The following is a 22,923-nucleotide window of genomic DNA, read 5'->3' as shown; positions in this document are numbered from 1 at the left end:
CTTTCTGATATGCATATTTGGAATGAAATCAAAATTACTTAATTATTGCATCCTATGTGCTATCTGGTAAAAAGGAGCAAATAAATATAATGACATGTTCTAGGTGCCACCTCCATGTAAAGTTTATTTTATGGCTTTCAAATAAAAAGCAATATAATTCCCCTGAACAATGCAGGTGGGATTGTGCTTGAGAACAGCCATTTAGAGAGCAGTAACTAGGATTAGGTATTTTTTTAAAGGTGCACTCTAGATAATTAGGGTAAGATAAACAAATATTTCAATTCGACATTAACTAAATCCTGCATGTTCACTCTGATGCAAATGTTCTCATTAAATTTATTCCACTACATTTTCAGGGAAGATTTATCACACACTTGCCTTCCCCCCCACCCTCCCACCAAAAAAAACATTGATTTGGTTATGACTTCAGTCCTTAAGTGGAATGACCAAAATCAAATTCTCCAAAACCAAATTATGCTGGTTTTATCTGCATTAATTGATTAGATACAAAATAATTATAATTGCAGTTCTGCCACTATCATAAAGTGCTTTGCTATTCCTGATAAACCAAGGGAGCTTTCTGTGACTTCTCCCTATTCCTTTGGTTATCCAGTCTGTTTCTCTTCTCATGAAATAAAGCAAACAAAAAGCAAGCTTCTCGGCTTCTGCTTCTCAGAACCAGAATGTGCATAGAAGTGGCCTGTAGTAATCTTTGCATCAATTTTCCCTGCTTTTCTTTTGAAATATAACTCAACTCCATTCACTGTGGTCTTGAAATTGAAGTGTGTCTTGAAAGCCATGCTTTTTGGTCATTATACATCATGGCAACAACTATTTCAGTCATCAGGTAACTACTACAAACTTCAATAAAGTCTGAATCCATGGGCGTCAAAGGTTGATCGTTGAGTTTTAGGTGCTAGTAAACAACCCTTACACATTTTCCTTAACTGCAGAATGCAAAAGCAAATGTGGTAGCACATGGTATGGCTGTGGTAGCAATAGACTGAAGACGTTGCCTGGAAGGGAGGGCTGTGTTTTACAGGAGAGATTGGACTGGCTGCGTTTATTCTCACTGGAATGTAGGAGGCTGAGGGAGGACTTTATAGAGATTTATAAAATTATGAGGGGCATAGTTAGAGTCTTTTTCTCTGGGAAGGGGAGTCTAGAGCTAGAGGTCACAGGTTTAAGGTGAGAGGTGAAACTTTTTAGGAGATCTGAGAGGTATGTTCTTCCACATAGAGGTTGGTGGCTGTCTGGAATGAGCTGCCAGAGGAGGTGATAGTGGCAGATACAATGACAACGTTTAAAAGGCATCTGTATAGATACTTAGGAAAGGCATAGAGGGATAGGGGCTTAATGTAGGCAAGTGGGATTAGCAAAGATAGGCATTATGTCTGCATGAATGGGACGTAAAGGCCTGTTCATGTGCTGTACAATTCTCTATGAAAATATGTCATCCAAGATTGAGATCAGATCCCAGGGTGGTTCAGTGGGAGGGGATGGATTACTGCATTTTAAGCTGGTTGAAGAAAAAAGAAAAGTTATCAATTTATCCTAGCAGTTCCAGTAAGAGATTGTGCAAGAGGAATGCCCAAAGGATAGAAAATAAGTATGATCTAGTGTAGCACCCTTAAAATATGGTTATGCTAGGAATGCCCAGAGTCTGGTGTTCCTGGTAAAAGATAGACCAACTTCTCCAGCAATAGAAAATGACACCATTTGATGCATAGCTGATACACGGAATGGTATCAGATACAGGAGATACAGAAGTCAAACTTCAAAGTGAAATGAAGAGATGAAACGTTATTGTGATTCACTCCTGGAAAGCCACTTTTTCAACTGCAAAGTGCTTAAATGAATAGCAACAGTCCATCAAATTCTCAGGTGGGGTTGCCACCTATGAGTAGTGTTGTTGAAAAAATGGAAGTCTAACGGCAAGGGAGAGACCTCACCAAGTCAAAGCCATGACAACAGATGTATTATTATTTGAGAGAGGTAAGAGTGGTTGGAGATTTTGATGATGTTGGGAGAGTAGAGGTCAGAGAATCTAATGATGTTCGAGAGATTGAGAGGGTGGTGAAGTAGACAGTCCAGTAGGTTGTTTTTTTTTAAAACAAAGTGCTTGCTGGGTCAGCAGTAAGCATTCCTTTTCCTCCAGGCCTAGAAGCAGTACTTTTAATGGCACTTATCTCATGGATTCAGCCCTTCCTACCTAAATTTTCCAACCTAGATGTCTGTAGTTTAAAATACAATGATTGCTGAAATGAAGGCCAGCTACCTCATTGCATTAAATCATCAATCTCTAATTATAAAAAAGCTTGCTGCTGACCCCAACCTGCTGCTGTTACAATGGGAATTGAGGGTGGCTTGGTACCTCTTCCGGATTCTTTGACTCCATAACCTGTATGTAACCTACAACTACACATTTTTGGAAGATTCATTCTATGTAATCTGTGCATCTACAACTCAGGAAGTATTTTCTAGGATTAAAGAGGTGCTGCAAAACAAATAACGTTCTTCTATACTTCCATCATTTATGGTAATAAAATCCTCAAAGTGTACAATATAAAGAAAATTCAAAAATGTACAACTTGCAACAGCGCACACAGAGAAGGAAAAGTAAGTCAGTAGGCAAATCACCTGTAGGTGTTCCCCTGGCCTTTGAATCAAAAACAATATTGTGAAACACCCAAGACCAGTTTACCCAGCCATTTCTAAAACCCAGGGAGAAAATAAAAGTGAAAGAATAAAAAAAAATAATGTCACAATAAGTATTTTTCTAATTATTTCAATTGTAAAGGGAACACATAAAAAGCATTAATATATAAACTTGATTATCAAACTTTTACCTTCACTAAATCTATACTAAGTAATACAAAAGCCTTCATTAGAATAATTTATTCACATGGGGTGGCACATATGAAACATGTTTAAGGAGAAGAATAAACATGTGTGTTTGATATACAACTCTGTAAACAGCACATGTTTATCACGCCAAAATAATGTCTGTATGTAAATTATGATACTATGACAGTATCATTAAGGGTAATGAATTTTAACAGGTATGTGATTTAGTAAAAAAAATATAGAATTCTAAGATGTAATTAAGCTACATTTGTAGGAATCATAAAAGAATATATGCTAAAGATCAATGACTGATAGCATATGTTTATGAACTAATGGTAATGGTATTTATGTATGCTATTCATTGTTCCATAAGATTTACTGAAATAAAAAGTTTTTTTAATTTTCTGTAATACAAACACTATTTTGTTCTCTCTAAGTAAGGCAGTATTATCTAAATGCAATAGTAATAAGGCAAAAAGTTGTGCATATTTGGTTATTAAATGCTACTAATTTAAAAAAAGTGATGAACATCAGAATTGCAGGACATTCTCAAAACTCTCAGCAAATTCTTTGCAGTGGGAAAAGTCAAAATCACATATTGGCAATTATAAGAATTTTCATATCATATTTGAGTTGCAAAATCCCGAGAATAATGCCTTCCAGTGCAGCAACTTGTTTCTCTCCAGTAAAAATTTCTAAATTATTTTCAATTTAAAAAATATAGCACTTTTTAATTAAACTAACACTTGAGTTAAAACATACAATCAGATAGCAGACTTTACCAACTTAAGAAAAATGTGGAATTAAAATTATGCATATCTGGTTTTACTATCCTATTCGTCAGATTTTGAATCAGTTCTGAAAGTACCCAATTAAAATATTAGTCCAATATTGATCAGTTACTTTGTCCATCCTGTTTTACATGGACAAATTATTCTACGAACATTTTACAAATTTACCAGGGTTTCAAGTCATTCATTAATGATGGACTTGCATGCATGACAGAAAATAATATCAGTAAGTACCTAAGCTTGTATTTGTGAAAATATAACTTATAAAAGGAAATCCAGTATTTAAAAGATAATGCACAACCTTTTACCCTCATATGCTTTAAAACAACAGTAATATTAGATAATAAACATTTCTATTTTTCAAGCACTGTAGAGTCATTTAATGAATGTACTTGTTAAATTAAACCCTTGATATAAGCCAGTCTCATTATCTCTATAGGACCAAATCTTTTTAATTTATATTTCAATATGACTCATTAAAATAATGAACATCTGAAACAAGATTTAATTATATTAAATATAAATTTAAATGCTAAATCATAATTAATTGCAAAAAAAGGGAACCTTTAATGGACAGGAAAGCTGAATGGAAGTTTTTAAATATTTTTGCTTTTTTAGATAATTCTTTCTATACACATTACCTAAATGCAAATAATTCTGTATCAAGGGTTGATATAATGCAATCAATGCTTCACCTGGAAAAGGAATAATTTGCAGATCTCGGGACTTTCAGACCTTGGCCAACTAGAAAAAGTTCATGTCCTGTGTTTTTATTTTCAGAATGAATGTACATAGTCCAATGGGTGTAAAATTGAAGAACTATTAGTGGACTATAATACAAATAACTTTTCACAGGCTGTTATTTAATACTCTGTAAGATTATTGGTTGTTAATTCAACTCTTTTGGGAGTCATCCCACTTTCATGTGCACTACAATTCAATAGTCACACATTATTAATATAATAATTGATTGTGCTTTTGGGGGTATGCAAATACTGTCATGCCAATGATTCAAAAGACCCTAAATTTATAATATCTGTTCCTTTGTCAATTTTATGTACCCTTAGTTTTCAGGTTTGTTTAAACTCACTATATTGTACAAACTACGTAAGCAGTTTGGCCATGAATCAAAAACTTGACAACATAAAGAATACAATGGTTTATTGAAAACAATATTTATGAAGGTTTGTAATTGGAATAATTAACCTGTATTCTAACTTTGTTTTCCTTACATTGTTTTTGCAGGATTGGGATCGTTTGTTGCTTTTCACGTTGAGTAAGGATTAACTTTGAGGTATAGTATTTATATTCTCAAATTAATATTTTCAATCTAATTTAACATCAAATCTGTCATTTACCTCCAAGACTTTCCCAACAACAGGCATCATCTTTGTACTCTCATTACGATCACTATATCTATAAAATCTATTTTTCTTCATTTCTTTTGAATAATTTATTCCCCTGGCTGCTCACCAAGTCTCAGTTTGACAGTACTAGGAAATTCAACATCTCCTACTCCAGTACCAATATGAATATCAAGCAATACCAATATCAACTCCTAAACCAAACAAAACACAAGATTTTGATATAAAGCTTCTCCCATATTGAACCAACTAGTTCTTCAAAGTCTAAATTTGCCTCTGCAACCTGATTTTTCCAAAGTTGCCTATTCTAATTCTCTTCCTGGTTAGAAGATTTTTCATTTTGTTTAGTTGGTTGTCATGCATCTGCTTGAAATTGGATGAAGACAATCCAAACTCAAATCACCAAAAGCCTTTCAATAATAGTAGACTGCACCTAAAGGCAAGAGATTTGGTTCAAAGCCATACTACAGAGGTAAAAGCATAGTCACATCATGCACTCTTCTCTTCATAGTTGTCCATCTCCAATACTGCAACAAATATTTTTTTCATTACTTCACTCCTCTGTCAATTCTTCTTTGAGTTATTAGAAGGAAGAGGTGACTTAGAACCAATGATTCCCAAAACTCTCTACATAGAATCATAACAGTAATACAGCATGGAAACAGGCCCTTCAGCCCAACTCATCCATGTCGATCAAAGTGTCCACCTAAGCTAGTTCCATTTGCCAGCATTTGGCCCATATCCCTCCAAACCTTTCCTATCCATATACTTTCCAAATGTCTTTTAAATGTCCTTATTGTACTTACCTCAACCACTTTCTCTGGCAGCTTATTCCAGATATCCACCACCCTCTGTGTGAAGAAATTGCCCCTCAGGTCCCTCTTAAATCTTTCCCCTCTCACCATAAACCTATGTCGTCTAGTTTTTGTTCCCTTTCTCTGGGAAAAAGACTGTGTGCATTCACCATGTGTGTTGCCCCTCATGATTTTATACACCCCTCAGTCTCCTATGCTCCAAAGAATAAAGTCCTAACCTGCCCAACCTCTCCCTATAACTCCTGCTGTCAAGTCCTGGCAACGTTGTCGTCAATCTTCTTTGCACTCTTTCCAGGTTTATGACGTCCTTAACACTTGCACATGAAGGAATGGGAGGAAGGGTCTCAACAGCACAGAGGGGAAGGACGTAGGCAGGCAATGAGGAAACCCCATGGCATTTCTCCTGAAATTCCCTGTCATCTCCTTCCTGTCATGCACAGTTTTCTATGGAAGAATACATTCTGTTCCCAAACTTCTACAAATAATATGTAATTGCTAAATACAGAATATATAACAACACCCTAGAGAAACTTCTCTATCAACCATCTCTGCTTGAAAGAAATCTTCACAATGCACCTTTCTAGCATTTTAATTAAGGGGAACAAAGAGACCCAAATAAAAGAAAATATTATTTGTCATCAGAAATACATGACTTAATTTTATTAATCTAATTTTATTTTCAGATTTTACTTCATGTTACTTTGATGCCTTAATTAATTTTAATGAACTCTAACAGAGATCTGGTTGCTGTCTCCATGTTGTGAGTTGCCTATTTATTACATTAAAGTAAAATCCAATAATGTATATTTAGTATACAAAACTTGCTTTCACTCATTTGTTCTTTGCATTGCTTATACACATTTTTATATGTGATGGGTTTTATCTGTCCACAACAACTAGTAACTGTTTAATAGTTATTGCGGACAGATAAAACCCATTTTTAATTTATAAAAAACTTTAATTAATTTTATTTTTGGTCATTTAATGATACTGAACTTTTAACTGGCTGAAGTGCATGGAAAACTGATGTCAGTCTGCACTAATACTGCATGTGATATTAATGCATTCATACAAAATCTCGTTGTCATCTGTTTTAACACAGGCACTGATAGTTGGAGAATGACTTCAACCCATTTCTATTTTCTCATGTATATCAGCCAGTAGAAATTAAAGTGCAATATCATCATCTGATGACAAAAGATCCATTCAGAGCAGTGAATGGCTATAAGCTGGAAGAAATATCTATATCAGTAACTGTCTTATTTCTTACCTAAAATTATAAGATTCAGTTACTGCTGAGGACGAACTATTGTATTAATGCATTTTTAGTTGATGACATTTCATTTTGAATATAATTAGAAATAACTTTCCTTCATGATTTTATATATGAAAACATTTAACTTCAATACTGATGCCACGTTATCAAATATTACAAATTAACTAATCAATTTTTTTTCAGATTCAAATAAAAAAAGCAAGACTTACCTTAACAATGTCTGTGAAAAGTATTTCAGTGTGTTTGCTATATCAGTTCCAGATGGGACAGGATAAATGTTATGAAGAACACGATTGTGGTATTCTTGTAAATAACGAACCTTAGATGCAACTGAATAAGTGAGAATTTTGGAAAATGTTAGTTCTTTTAATATACAGTTTTAGTTACAAAATACTTCTAAAAAAACTTTAAAAACTATTTTGGGCAAACATAAATAATAGGTTTCTTTTGTTCTTTTAATTTGGTCCTTTTCAGATATATGCTGGATTAGGTTTCTAGGAACATAGTCTTACTAGTACCTTACTGAAGTGATTACACTTCACATGGCAATTAGCACCAAGATATCTAACAAAAGGGGCAAAATAATCCTTGTTCATGTCCAAATTTATGCTTCTCCCACAGTCTAAGGACAGCAATTAGGAACAGCAATTAGGAACAGCAATTCTGTCTGATTTCTCCTTTTTAAGCCAGTAATGGTGAAACTGTTATATAACTCTACAGGTGAGATCTCCAAACTCAGCCAAGACTATGCTGAACCAAGGATCTTCCTTGCCTATGTGGCTCTATTGAACACCAGACAGTGATACGGGGTTATCTACTGAAACATGGATACAAGCATAAAATCTATTTGGGCTAGCACATGTACTTGATGTTAATTACTATTTTAAGAAAAATGTCACAGATGAAATCATATCAAAAAATATATCAAGGTCTTCCTCCAGATAGCAATGAAATGAACTGCTTGGAAGATATATTGTACAAGACAAAGATCTTAGCCACAATACATCAAGGCTGCACAACCATACCTCATCTCCCAAAGCTTCAGCTCATATGTTTTTCCATGGAAATATAAATGCAAAATGAGATTGCAAACAGTAGGAACACAGTAGTATCAAATCATTTGGCATAAATCAAAAATATCAAACTGTAAAATTTTACACTGAAATAACTATATATACAAGTTCTGTCTATTGAATGTGTACTTTGTTTTGAAACTCATATGCCAACGTGAACTTGAGACTTCCCAATATCCATATTTCCTTCCGTCATTGGCTGTCTCATTACATTCACTGTTTTAACAAATGCCCTGAAAGATAATTTTTCCCACAAATCATTCAAAGTGTGCAGGAAGTAGGGGCTTTGAGTCCTGGCAGTTTCATCAGCAAATATTCACCAGGCCCTGAGCCAAGTTATTCTGCTACACTGGCATCAATCAAGAATTTCAAAAATTGCCTACTTTTGTCCAAAAGCAAGACCAATCCTAACTGACACATTAGCACTCCAGTTGCCTACTCCCAAATATCAGGAAAACCCCTGAGGGCTGTTGTTGTAAACAAGGTGTTCAACAGAAACTTATTAACTAATAAGCTGTTCAACAAATTTGGGTTTCCCCAAGTCAGCATTTGGCTAAATATGACAGCAAGCAGCCTCAGTAAAATTGAAGTCGTGGGATCATGAAAAAAATTCTCCAGAGCTAAAATCATATCTGGCACAAAGGAACATGACTATTGCCTTTGGAGCCAAATCATCCCAGCACCAGCACGTCAACATAATTCTCCATCCTTCTCTGTCTTTGGGCATTTACCTTATTCCAACAAAGTACAATATAGGCTCTTGGAACAACATCTCAACTTTCACCACACACATTACCGTCCTCAGGATTCAACAAAGAATTCACCGATTTCAGATAATTGGCATATCTAGTTTGGATTAGAATTGGCTAATTCTGAGGAAAAGTCATCAACCTGTAACATTAACTCAGCTTTCCTCTCTCCACAGTGTGCTGTCTGTCTGCTGGGTACTTCCAGCATTCTCTTTTATTTCAGATTTTCAGCAACTGCAGCATTTGATATGCAGAATCTCAACAATTTTTGGGGGGCGGGTAAAGGGAGATTTCTCTCTCCTTTTCCCTCATTTATCTTTCACTATTTCCAAGCCGATCAGCTACAATGAACAAGTCTTCACCCCCACTCCCAGCTGATTTGAAATGTTTACTCTGCTTCCTTCTCCACAGATCAAGCCTGAGTTGCTGAGTATTTTTGTATTTCTTGTTTTATGTCAACTTCCTCATTTGTTGGAACTCAGCCAGATATGCTATAGCTATGAGTGATAGAAAAATGGAAGGCTATGCAGGAGAGATGGGTTAGATAGATCTCAGGATAAATATCGGCACAACATCGTGGGCCAAAGGGCCTGTGCTGTGCTGTAGGGTTCTATGTTCTACACATGCCGGTCAGAGGTTGGGTTTTCTATGTCAACTGGCTCTATTCCCGATTCCCCCAAAGCTTGTCCACCACTTGGCACTTTAAGGATGTGTTGGAAACTCTTCACTTGCCTGGAATGACGCAGCCCCATCAGCACACTATTTTAGGCCAAAATGTTCCAAGTGACTGACACTCTATTGGTTTAAAGGTCCAACCCCTTGCCCACCATCATACCAAAGCCACACTGCTTCACATCCACCTGATTCTGTGAACTACACTTTTTCAACAACAGTTTACAAGCCCATAATTGTCACCACTTAGATAGATCAGAGCAGTAGATGCATGGGAACTCCTTCCTCTCCAAGTTCACCTCCAGGCCACACACAATCCTTGCTGGTTCTGAATCATTGAGATTAGGGGCACTGTGGGAGTTTACACACATAATTCAGCAGTTCAGCAGGAAGATCCAGCACAACTATATCAAGATCATCTGAGACTGAACAGCAAATGTCAGCCTGGATAACAACACCAGCATCCTTAGAAGGATGTTTCTTTAAAACCTTTATGAGTTAGGGATGTTAATGGGAAAGAACCCCACTTCTCAAGATTTTCGAAGATCAAAGGCAGCATAATGCAACAAGACAATGTTAGATAATCTTTTAGCTGGAAAATTTACCTATTTTGTTTAATATAATTTATTTTGTTTGAAAATTAACAACTGCCAATGTGCAAAATCTGTCAAAGCCATTGTAAGCCATACGATAAGCTATTTTCTTCAATGCCACTGATCATAAAACACATGAGTTTGGCACTTATGAGTTGTGCTGTTTGTTTCACTTGAGCTTTCTATCACGTTATATATTGACTATCAGATTTTTCTATTCATTTTTACAAAAAAGGTATGTGATTTATAATAGTAAAAACAGTGTTTTAATTCAAACAATAGTTTTTAAAATTCAACTATTCTGACTACCATTGTTGATGCTTACTGCAGTGATGATCCACAACATAGTTTCAAAAATCATTTGAGAAAGCACCACAGCAGCAGGTTATCCTGAGAAGAGAATTCCCAAAGAGAGGACTGTTTGCATGAATGTTAAATAACTAGCATTAGTACACATTATGACAGGTATATACATAATTGTAACAATTAGTTACTTCCTTTCTGCCTCATTAATTTGACTCAGCAATCATCTTTGATTCAAATCCATCAAGTATAAAAAATTGAACAGCTCTAGTCAGCTGGGAGGGTTTGCAGTCATTCACCTTAATGTTGATTCCCTCATTACACCCCAGTATTAAGGATGGCTGACCTTGGCAATCAAACCTGTTCCACAAGAGCTGAGGGTGGAAACATTTAAGGCTTGCTGTCCTAATTCTTCTTCTGTCTGCAAGACTAAAATGCATTTGTATTATTTCCCGTTGCTTTTAAATTCCTGGTGTGTTGTTAAAATAAAATGTAGGTTTATATCTGAGCAGCAGCTGAGCAGGCCCATTCGGTTTCAGGGGATGGCAGCTGATGCAGCACAGTTACACCGTGAACTAATAACGTCCCTCGCTTGCTAAAGGTGCTCTGCTATCCCTGTGCAAGCTCTATACTCACATTGCTCGGCTTTGGTGGACATTTTTTTCTCAATGGCGCCTGTCACCAGCATCAAATACGCCACAGAGCATCTTCCAGCCGTTCATGGCCCGGCGGCGCATGCGCGGGATCCAGCCCTCGGCTGCCTCCGCCTTAGGACCATTGCGCGGAGACAAACTGTAGCGGCAGCAGCATCACCTCCTGGGTTTCTGCGCTCACCCCTACTCCGTGCCTTGCACAGACCAACTGGAAAAAAGGAAAGCAAACTGTACAGTGGTCTTGCACCTTACTTAGGTTTGCACGTTGCTTAGGTTTGTGACCGCTCCAGCTGGATTATTATAAATAGGTTAAAGTCATGTTTATGTGTTTATATAAGATATCTTTATTAGTCACATGTACATCGAAACACACAGTGAAATACATCTTTGCGTAGAGCGTTCTGGGGGCAGCCCGCAAGTGTCGCCACGCTTCTGGCGCCAACATAGCATGCCCACAACTTCCTGACCCGTACGTTTTTGGAATGTGAGAGGAAACCAGAGCACCCGGAGGAAACCCACGCAGACATGGGGAGAACGTACAAACTCCTCACAGACAGCGGCCGGAATTGAACCCGGGTCACTGGCGCTGTAGTAGCGTTACGCTAACCACTACGCTACCATGCCTGAAGCTATACTCCATCAATGCTAAATATTCACGATAAGCTTTCATTTAAATTGTCCTTTGGCGCTGTCTGGGAAGCGTGTTACGTGTTCAGAAAACAAATAACCTTGATTTCTATAATGTATTTTGTTTCCTCAGGATATCCCAAGGCTCAACCACTGTAATTTACGCACTGCAAATCTTCACAGTTGGGCCATGAGATCGGTGGCCAGTTGAAACACTTCCTGGTGATGTTGACAGAGTGGCACAGATTGGGTAGAACATGAACACAGAAACTGCATGCTCCTTCAGTTAGATCTCGCTATTCATTGAAGCAGGCAGAAGAGCTTTTTGGTTTGAAATGGAAACCAGAAGGCTGCACTCAAAACAAGGCATCATTCCCCAGGGTACCTCTGTTGGATTTCAGAATAATATGGTTCAATACAGGAGAGCTCTTGGAACATTGTGTCCTCGAAGCATAGCATTATCAGCTGTCCGATCAATCCCACGCTCCCCCGAAATTATTTTCTCAACAACTATTTATCTGTTTTTTTCTCTCAGATGTTACCATCGAATATCCTTGCACTGCCATTTCGGGCAGAGCTCCATGCTGTGTGTATATTAAAAGAGTTGATTTGTGTTGTCACCCATTCTTTCACCAATTGCCTTAAATCGCCTGGTCACCAATGGCTCTGTCACTCTAAGTAATTTACCTTAGTTCAGTAAACCGATTCATAATGTTGAATATCTCTGTAAACTGTACTTTTGATCTTCTTTATTTTACAGAGTTCAGATTCTCCATTCTACATAATCCTCTCGTCCCCTTTATTTCCAGAAATTTTCCTCTGCTCTTTCAGCAAGGCCTTTACATCCTTCCTTCAGAATTGAACACAATACTCTAGCTGAGGCCTAACTAGGTTTTTATAAAGGTTCAGCATGTCTTCCTTGCTTTTGTTTCCAGGAGCCATCTCAACCTCCCATACTGTCTTCAAAGATTTTACATGCACACCCAGATCCCTCTGTTCCTACTCTCTCATTCAAAATTGTACTATTTAGTTAATATTCAACTTTTGACTACCAAATTATTTATTGAATTGCTGGATTGTTCTACAATTGAATCTACAGCCTCTGACATAGAGACATAATTGCAACCAGTGAGCCAATACTGTTGCGTAATGTGGGTAATGTAAAACTTAACAACCTATCATCTAGTCTTAAATTGGTGGTATGGACATTTTTCATTAGTCATCTACCAAAACCCCCTTCCTCACCTTACCCACCTCATTGCCCCAAACCACACCAGTTTCTTGTGGGCATCCAGTTGATGCTGTCACTCTTCTCCATCCCTCTCACCCTTGGTTCATGCAGACAGGCCCTTTTCGCTTTTCAATATGTTCCTCAATTCATACTATCATTTTCCAGCACCTCCAGTTTGGGCTAACACATACCATTCTTTCAGGGGACTAAAAATTACATATGTTTGGCTACACTGCCTTTGCTGAATTGTGATCAAAGTGAATTTTCGGTTGATTATCCCCTTTTTACAATTATGTACTTATATTGTGTCCCAACTGCTACAACCATTATACTTATAAAGAAAGTTGAACGTACCAATCTCTCTAAAGGTGCTATTAAGATCAGCTAAGTTAATATCACCAGCTATTAAATATGACATGACTCAGTGAGGAAACAGAATAGATATGTAATTAAATGCAGAACAGAATCGAGCAAATAGATGACATATGTTTGAGCTTTCAAACACAATAACTGATATTTGAGAGTGAGTTAAGGCCTATAATCTAATCTAGGATTTCGTCTGATGTCATTATTAAAGTAATATGAGAGCAGGCAGGCTCTGGCATCTGTTGTTTTATATAATGTGCTATTTATTAATTTTTTTTATGAGTTTTAGTTTATATGGAAATAAAACTATAAATTTTCATTGACTACCTCAAAACTTTACAAGACCAGATTATTCCAGTACACTCCTGGTCAGCATCCTGCATTTGATCTCCATAAATCTGAGGCCATCCAAAATTTTCCTGACTCGTACCATCCTGTTCACCCATCGGGCCTGAGCTCGCTGATCTACTGTGGTCACTGGTTAAGTAAGATCTCAATTTTGAAGTTGTGTTGCTTATTTTCAGATACCTCCATGGTTTTTCCCTTCCCTTTCTCTGTAACCTTCAGCCCTCAACCTTCTGAAACTCCTGTGATCCTCAGTCTCTGGTCTCTCTGACTGTAGTCACTACATATTGGTCAGAATCAGAATCAGGTTTATTATCACTGACTTTTTTGTCATGAAATATGTTGTTTTGCAGCAGCAGTACAGTGCAAAGACATGAACTTACCATAATTTACAAAATAAATAAATAAATGGGGGAGGAATAACGAGGTAGTGTTCTTGGGTTGAGAAATCCAATGGTGGAGGGGAAGAAACTGTTTCTGAATTGTTGGGTGTGGGTCTTCAGGCTCCTGTACCTCCTCCCCGATGATGGTAACGAGAAGAAGGCAAGTCCTGGATGGTGAGTGTCCTTAGTGATGGATGCCGCCCTCTTGAGGCACTGCCTCTTGAAGATGTCCTGAATGGTGGGGAGGGTTATGCCCGTGATGGAGCTGGCTGAGTCTACAACCTTCTGCAGCCTCTTGCGATCCGATGCATTGGAGCCTCCATACCAGGCTGTGATGCAACCAGTCAGAATGCTCTCCTGACTGCACCTTCAACTAAACTCTCCACCTCACTACCTCTCTTTCCTCTTTAAAACTGCTCTTGAAGAACTGTCTCTTGGATAAAGCCTTTGCTCATTTGTGGTACCATCTATGTGTTGACATTTGTTTATTAATGTCCATGCAAAGTGCTTTGAGACATTTTGCTTTTTCAATGTTGAATTATAAAAACAAGTTGTTGTTGAATTGTTATCAAAATATATCTAACAGGATAATAAACATTCTATATGTAGGATCTTCGTTTTACAATATTTGTTACATGAACCAATACCAACAGACAATAAACAACAGATGTGAACAAAAATGTTGAGAATAACCATAATGTTCAGGAAGTGTAATGGATGGCCTCAAGTGTATAATACAATACATATAAAGTTTACATGTTAAGTTTATTCAGATTTATAATTACCTTATACATTTTAATTGGTACATATAAATTGAAATAATTATTTTACTTACTTCAAAATTAATAATGCTCCATGTTGTTTATGGCAGCTCTTGGACTTCAACCTTAATTTATTTTTAATCAAAGAAAAACTGCAAATGGAAGTTAGTTTCAGCTCAACAAAAAAATACTTGCAATATAAACACTGCAGATTATGAAAAAAAGATAGCAATAAATGAGAACACTGAACAGAAAACATTACAAATGGTCTGCACAATGAAACCTTTCAATGGAAATTGTAATAAACAAATACTCTAGGCAAGATGCAAAGCACACCTGAGATTTGAGCAATGATTTCCTCTGCCTAGCTTTGTGGACAGCGTTCATTAATTTTATTCTGAAGTTAATCTATTTAAAAGCAGTATGTGGTGGTGACTGTTTTTTTTAGAAAGGAAATTATGATTAATTTAATAAGCTGGTTTTACATAAATAAGTCTACAACACATAACATTGAAAAATGAATAATATAAATTATCTATAATGTACTATTCCTCCTAGACACGGAGAATATTGTCAGGCTTCTCTGTTATTGTACTGTGAATTAAAAGTAAACATATAAACATGGAGTAAGGACATTCTAAGTCATTCTCACAAATCCTATGTGCCAAGGACAGTAACAGGGAAAGCTTTAATTAAAATATCTATTCTATATTCACTGTTGTAAGTTGCAGCCAGTGCACAATATTAGCTGAGCAAACATCTGTAGACATCAGTAACTCCAAGGATCCCATTTGTTGTTAAACCAAATAGCATTGTGTAATTTTAATCTAACAGATTCATCAAAAATCTTGGCAACTATGCATATACCGCTTTCAGACTTATAAACATCTTTTATGGCGGCCCTATTCTCTGGAATACTTGCTGAGTTGATATAATTAAGTATAAAACCCAAGAGGTAAGGGACATAGAAGTAGTGATACATTGGCAGTTTTGCTCAGGATAAAATGTGAGATCATTTTGTGGAAGTTAAGCAAGATCCTAAAAGTTAATACCTGTGACTGAACTCAAATACATCAATTTGTTGTTTTTCAGTACGTTTTCCTATAATGTAAAATGAATGTCCTGCAAAGAGACTGTAAATTGTACATTTACAGCCTAATATATTAGCTTAATCTACATTATGTATATGTCATTGGGAATTCTTTTAATTTTCCTGGTATATTTCATATCTGTCATATATATGTTAAGTATTATACTCGTGTTATGGGAAAAGTATGTTTGTTCAATAAAGTAGAGTCATAGAGTTATACAGCACGGAAGCAGATCCTTCAGCCCAACTGGTCCATGCCGACCAAGATGCCCCATCCAAGCGAGTCCCATTTGACAGCATTTGGCCTATAACCTGACCCTTCTAAACCTTTCCAATCCATGTACCTGTCCAATTGTCTTTTAAAAGTTGTTATTGTACCTGCCTCAGCCACTTCCTTTGGCAGCTCATTCCACATAGATACCAATCTTTATGTAAAAAATTGCCTCTCAAGTTCCTATTAAATCTTTCCCCTCTCACCTTAAACCTATGCCCTCTAGTTCTTGATTCCCCAACCTTGGGAAAAAGACTGAGTGCATTCACCCTATCTATGCCCCTCATGATTTTATATACCTCTATAAGATCACCTCTCAGTCTTCTACGCTCTAAGGAATAAAGTCCTAGCCTGCCCAGCCTTTCCCTATAACTTAGTCCCTGAAGTCCTGGCACCATCCTTGTAGATCTTTTCTACACTCTTTCCAGTTTAATAACATCTTTCCTATAGCAGGGCAACCAAAACTGAACACAATCCTCCAAGTGCAGCCTCACCAGCATCTTGTGTGACCATACAATGACCTCCCAGCTTTTATACTCAATGCCCTGACTTATGAACGTCTGCGTGCTACAAGTCTTCTTCACCACCCTGTCTACCTGTGACTCCACTTTCAGTGAACCATGTACATGTACTCCAAGGTCCCTCTGTTCTACAATACTTGCCAGGGTGCTGCTGTTCAGTGTGAAAGTCCTACCTGGATTTGACTTTCCAAATGCAACACCTCACACTTATCCGAATTAAACTCCATTTGCCATTTCTTGGCCTACGTACTCAGCTGACCAAGATCCCCTGATAACCTTCATCATCGTCTACTATACCACCTATTTTAGTGTAATCTGCAAAGAGTTCTCAAGTATTCATGAGAAATTCACTAATTATAAATATAGCAACACAGGATTAGTTTTATCAGTAAAGATAAAGTTTGATACAATGCAGTGACTCCATAATCTTTGTCCAGACTTGATAATGCAGCACATTGGTCATTTATGAATGCCTCAATATGGTATTAATGCCTATTGTCTGAAGTTCTCACTATGGTCATTTCTCACTATTGTAAATTTTATTCCAGGAAATAATATAGACTGTCCAATATTCAACCTCGGTAGTGAGTTATAAATAAGTACCACATCTTCCTTGCTTTTGTCTACTGTGCCTTTATTTTTAAAGTCAAAGATTCTGTACGTTTTATTTTATGCATCAGTATTTCTGCCTTCAAAACAGTATTTACTGTATAATATTAACTAAAGTAGTGAAAACCTTTACAAATTCACTGAATAGAGCAGATAATTTTTATTAGTTCCAAATGGTCTACGTATACACAAATTAATCAAATGATAATCTTGTGCACTTTTCCCCAGTAGATGATGTTCCAAGTCTTCCTGTGTTGCCAAGTTTAATGACAAGCTGCAAGGCAAGCTGGAATGTAGATCTTCACCATTTCATCCCAGACGTTGACCACAACTTGAACAGTGATATGTCAAGGACATGAGTGTTGTTGCAAGAGCTGAACTTGCCACAAAACATCCCAAAACCTAACACTGAAATTATTTTGAAATATTTCTTAGCTGCAAAAAAATAGAAAATTTGGCTCTTCAAGAACAAAAGAATGACCAACAGGATGATCTACTAGCTATTAGATATTCCTTAGATCCTGATATCTTAGGAAACACTCACTGAAAACTTTATACAACAATGAAATAATGTCTAGATAATTTGCATTTTATTGTTCTTGGTTGAGAAGTAAATATTGACCAGAACATTGATAGAAATTTCCTACTGCTCTTCAAACAGCATGGGATCTGTATGGAGCTGAGGTTAAAACATCACCCCAAAGTTGACATCCCAGTGGAGCAACATTAGTTTAGTGCAACACCAGAGCATTGGGCAAGATTATGATCTGCAGGGACATCTGTAAAAATCACTTTCTAGGGTTTCTAAAGGGATATATAAACTAAAAATAGAACAAATGAACATGGATAAGAGTCAACAACAGAAATAGTGCATATAGTTCCAACCTAGCTTTCAGCTGCTGATTCCTTTCCCTGTTTTCTGTTCAGGTTCCCAATTTTATTGGTGGCTTTTCCTTTTGGTCTGTTTAAGAAAGTCCTTCTCTGGGATGCATTGTGACTCTTTAGACCACAGCCTGGCAAGATGAACCATTTCCAATGCAAGTTATTAAACACAGAATAGTAATTTTTGAGTCACTATGTTGATTCTCATTGCAAAATATTCTAGACAGCACACCTCCGGCAGGGCTGGGGTGTAGGGCAGATTTATCAAATGATACCTGGATTAAAAGTGATTAAATCATAATGATGGATTGCTTTAATGAGGCTTGTGTTTCCTATATTGTATGTTTAAGAAATAATTTACTTGAGGTGTTTCAGATAGTGAAAGGGTCTAAGAACGTAAATAAGGTAAAACTACTTTCGCTGGTCGAGGAGTCAAGAACATCCTATAGTTGGAGCTCGGGCATATAAGGAAGATGTCAGGAAGAACTTCTTCACACAAAACCTAATGGATATCTGGAACTTTTCACCACCAGCCACTGTTCACCATCGACTGCTGGTGAACCTAGCCTCCCCCGCACCCCCCCCCCACCTCCGTCTTCAATGATCCCAGTTTTAAAACTGACATTGATAGATTTAGTGAAGATCGATTCGGGGATAAGAAAACCAAGATGGTAAATGGAGTTAAGATACGGATCCAGTTGAGTGATGGGATAGGATGGAGGGGCCGTATGGCCTTCTCCTGTGCTTGTGCCTACAAATTAAAATATTTAAATAGACAAGGACTGACAAGGATCGCATTAAGTCTTCGCGAGATTTTATTTGACATCCAGAAACAGCAAAAACAAAAGACACCTGGCCAAATTTGCAAGGCACCCGAGACAGTTGGGATAAAGACTACAGCAACATAGAGCACGTTGTTATCACTACAATGTCCTTTCAGCTTCACATTCTAAAAATAACCGCGGGGTCTGAATGCACTCGAACCTCGATCACAAAGCCTCATTGTGCTTCTTAATCTCTTTTGCGATATTCCGGCAGATGATGCAGAATCCAACCCGCTGGTCCAAGAAGGCTCATTGCGAAAACGGACAGACACAGAGCTGTCATCTGTAAAACCCACACAAAGAAACACATAACTTAAAGATAAACCCTACATCCTTGTTTTATAGATCCCGAAATCTGTGCAGTGGGGGAAAATTCACTAACAAATGTTAACATTATACAGAGGGGACAAAAACGTTCGTAACCCATCTTTTATTTAAAAAGATTAAATTATACAAAATGGCAGATTTGAAAAATATATAATGATGGACGAAGACAAAGAAAAATAATTCAGAAACACCCGTTAAAAAGCGAGCGAAATACCAGTGTGGATTTCAAAGTAACACTACTGGAATAACCAATGCTAAACTCAAAATTTCCGTACGAGTTAGGATTTCACAAGATCACGTCTTCGAGTAGGATCGTTTCAGTTCGAGTGATTTTTGAAAAAGAAGGCCATTTTAAGTGAAAAATACAGATTTTTTTTCCACTCCGGCTTTTCCAACAAGTAGTTTGAGTGTACGTGACGGTGACCAGGTTGCACTCACTGGGGAAAGACATGACGATGCCATGGAAAAAAACTTACCAAAGGGCCAATTTTCTCTTTCGGTGGTTTTCCGTGGATGTTCGCCTTTTGCATGAAAGACTGCTCCCCGGCTAAACGGCAGCGCAACACCCCACGGAGGACACACGACATGGTCTTTGCTTTCTCCTCTGCGTTCCCCGGTTCAAACTCTGGCTTCGGTTTCTCACAGTCAGCGCCAAGCCGACGAGGACTGTGTGATTTGGCAGTCAGTCCCAGAGGGACAGCATCCATCCAGTTCCAGACACATCTGTCCAGATGTATTATACCATTTAACATACAGCACTGTTTGCAGCTGGAAGTAGCGATGAAATTATTCGCACTCACTTTATTCAGCTATTGTTCGAATTAATGAATTGTGCTTAATGAATTGTGCTGGAAATTCCATTTTTATGGAGCTTTTCAAATAAAGATTTCCACATTGACAGTAGATCCCAATGCCTTTGCAGTACAGAGTGCAATGTTTTGACTGGTGCTCTGATGTTAGGGCTGAGACTAAAGTTTAAACTCGAAAGTAACTTTCCATAGTCATCGCTTTCATCAAGATGATTGCCTCTTCTGACTCTGCATCGATCAGATTTGACAATGTGCCCTCGTTGACACTCGAATACCTCGGATAGTTACGTGTCACTCTCCATCTTCTTTTCTCGCACTGATCTAAATCTGTTTCAGGTTTGTATTATGCAGACACGACAGCGGCAAAAAACCGAGAGGCATCAGACTCGCGTCTGATTCCTGATCGCACTGAAGCCAGGAAACGTTCAGCCCAAGCTGCCCTCGTCTTCCTTCGCATGCCTTTCCAGAAGGCCGGTTCACACTCTGTTTTCCAATTTCCTTTTTTTTGCCAGCGATCTTTATATTTAAAAATTACTTCATATTCAAAGACGTCCGAAGTAACTTTGTAAGATTCTATCTCACTGTTTATAACTGACAACTTCCGTTCAAGTCCTTCAGATGGTCTGTTTGAGTAAACTTGGTGATTTTATAAACCTTGAACTCGTTTAGTGCTTGAAGAAATTCTCTTGCAGTCCCTCAGGAAAACTGTGGGACCATGCATAAAAAGTGCTGGAGGAACTCAGCCGGTCAGGCAGCATCCATGGAGGGAAATAAACAGTCGACGTTTCGGGCGGAGACCTTCATTTGTGGGGATGTAGAAGGGTTAACATACGTCTACTTTCCAATTACATAATTAATTTGGAGAATTCTTAAGGATACTCCATGTTTTGCTTCTGTATGGCCACACTTACTTCCTCTCTCTATTCCAATGACACTGTGGAGTGAGATTTATTCAGTGCTTTAATTAGGCCACTTTTGGAGTATTGTATGCAGTTCAGATTGCCACATCATAGAAAGGATGTGGTGGCTTTGGAAAGAATGCAGAAGAGGTTCACCAGGATGTTGCCTGGACTGGAGTACATTAGCTATAAGGAGAGTTTGAGATATCTTTAAGATATCTTTATTAGTCACATGTACATCGAAACACACAGTGAAATACATCTTTTTGCGTAGTGTTCTGGGGGCAGCCCGCAGATGTCGCCACACTTCCGGCGCCAACATAGCATGCCCACAACTTCCTAACCTGTACATCTTTGGAATGTGGGAGGAAACCGGAGCACCCGGAGGAAACCCACACAGACACGGAGAGAACGTACAAACTCCTTATAGACAGTCGCCAGAATTGAACCCGGGTCACTGGTGCTGTCATAGCGTTACGCTAACCGCTAGATGGTTTTCTCTGGAGCATTGGAAGCTGAGTGGCAACCTGATAGAAGATTATAAAATTATGAGAGGCATAAAAAGGGTAGATAGTCTTTTTCTGAGGGTGGAAATGTCAGATACTGGAGGTGGGGGGGGAAGTTTAAAGGAGAAGTGCGAGTTATTTTTTTACACAGATAGAGTGGTGGGTGCCTGGAACATGCTGGCAGGGGAGGTGGTGGCACAGATATGACAGCAATGTTTAATCAGCATATGGACAGACACATGACCAGGCAGGGAATAGAGGGATATGGATTATGTGCAGGCAGATGAGATTAGTTAGATTGGCATCATGGTTGGCATAGACATGGTGGGCCGAAGGGCCTGTTCCTGTACTGTACTGTTCCATGTTCTACATTCTAACATCGAAGTTGGCCACATTACAATTGTGTATTGTTAGGACCAGTGCATTATGGACACCAGTCTCCCATCCACGGACTCTGTCTATACCTGTCGCTGCCTTGGTGAAGCAGCCAGCATAATCAAAGACCCCACCCACCCGGGTCATTCTCTCTTTTCCCCTCTCCCATCAGGTAGAAGATACAGGAGCCTGAGGGCACGTACCACCAGGCTTAAGGACAGCTTCTATCTCATGGTGATAAGACTATTGAACGGTTCCCTTATATGATGAGATGGACTCTGATGTCACAATCTCACTTGTTGTGACCTTGCACCTTATGCACTGCACTTTCTCTGCAGCTGTGACACTTTACTCTGTACTGTTATTTTCTTTACCTGTACTACATCAATGCAGTCTGTACTAACTCAATGTAACTGCACTGTGTAATGAATTGACCTGTACGATCGGTATGCAAGACAAGTTTTTCACTGTACCTCGGTACAAGTGACAATAATAAACCAATACCAAAACCAATACCAAACTAAAAGTTAGACGTTGAATAAACTGCCATGTAATTTCAGCTGTGATGAAAAGAGGGACAGGTTACAAAGCTTGGAACAAAATTTGTAGAAATTATCAAAGTAGGGGGAAACTAAATACAGCAGAGCTATCCCTAATCTATATTTATCTTTAAATGGATTGCTCCATCTGACCACAAAGCGAGTTTCACGAAAATGTCACAACAACTTAATAAAACATTAAGCTAAGCTGCATTAGTCTATTTTGATTAAATATCTTTCTTATTGTTGCAAAAGTTTTTGCTTACTGGAGACACAAGAGGCTGCAGATGCTGGAATTTGGAGCAACAAACAATCTGCTGGAAGAACTCAACAGTCAAGCAGCATCTGTGGGAGGAAAGGAATTGTCGACATTTCAGGTCGAAATTTTGCTTAATACTGTGCATGTAGAGACTTCCCATTCA

At 38.0% G+C, this 22,923-nt stretch overlaps 2 protein-coding genes across 5 annotated transcripts in view; both read right to left on the bottom strand.

Moving 5' to 3' along the window:
- The window catches only part of LOC127568597 (protein unc-79 homolog), a 145,894-nt gene extending 134,703 nt beyond the window's left edge, over positions 1-11,191 (bottom strand). For all 4 annotated transcript variants that reach the window (XM_052012551.1, XM_052012567.1, XM_052012559.1 and 1 more), the window contains exons 1-2: positions 11,120-11,191; positions 7,303-7,423 (exon numbers count right to left, since the gene is read on the bottom strand). In XM_052012551.1, coding sequence (XP_051868511.1) covers positions 7,303-7,423; positions 11,120-11,171 — 173 coding nt within the window. In that variant the 5' untranslated portion in view covers positions 11,172-11,191. The remainder of the gene's footprint in view (positions 1-7,302; positions 7,424-11,119) is intronic.
- A 7,828-nt stretch (positions 11,192-19,019) lies between these two features.
- Positions 19,020-20,095, bottom strand: si:dkey-85n7.8 (COX8 domain-containing protein). The gene is made up of 2 exons (XM_052025490.1): positions 19,850-20,095; positions 19,020-19,329 (listed from the first exon to the last, which is right to left on the bottom strand). The coding sequence occupies exons 1-2, from the start codon at positions 20,078-20,080 to the stop codon at positions 19,234-19,236; spliced, it is 327 nt and encodes a 108-aa protein (XP_051881450.1). The 5' UTR covers positions 20,081-20,095; the 3' UTR covers positions 19,020-19,233.
- Positions 20,096-22,923: the final 2,828 nt, after the last annotated feature.

The sequence above is a fragment of the Pristis pectinata genome, chromosome 1 (genome assembly GCF_009764475.1).
Source record: "Pristis pectinata isolate sPriPec2 chromosome 1, sPriPec2.1.pri, whole genome shotgun sequence".
Classification (NCBI taxonomy): Eukaryota; Metazoa; Chordata; class Chondrichthyes; order Rhinopristiformes; family Pristidae; genus Pristis; species Pristis pectinata.
The sequence above is the reverse complement of the archived record's forward strand: the minus strand, read 5'-3'. Positions and strand labels throughout refer to the sequence as shown.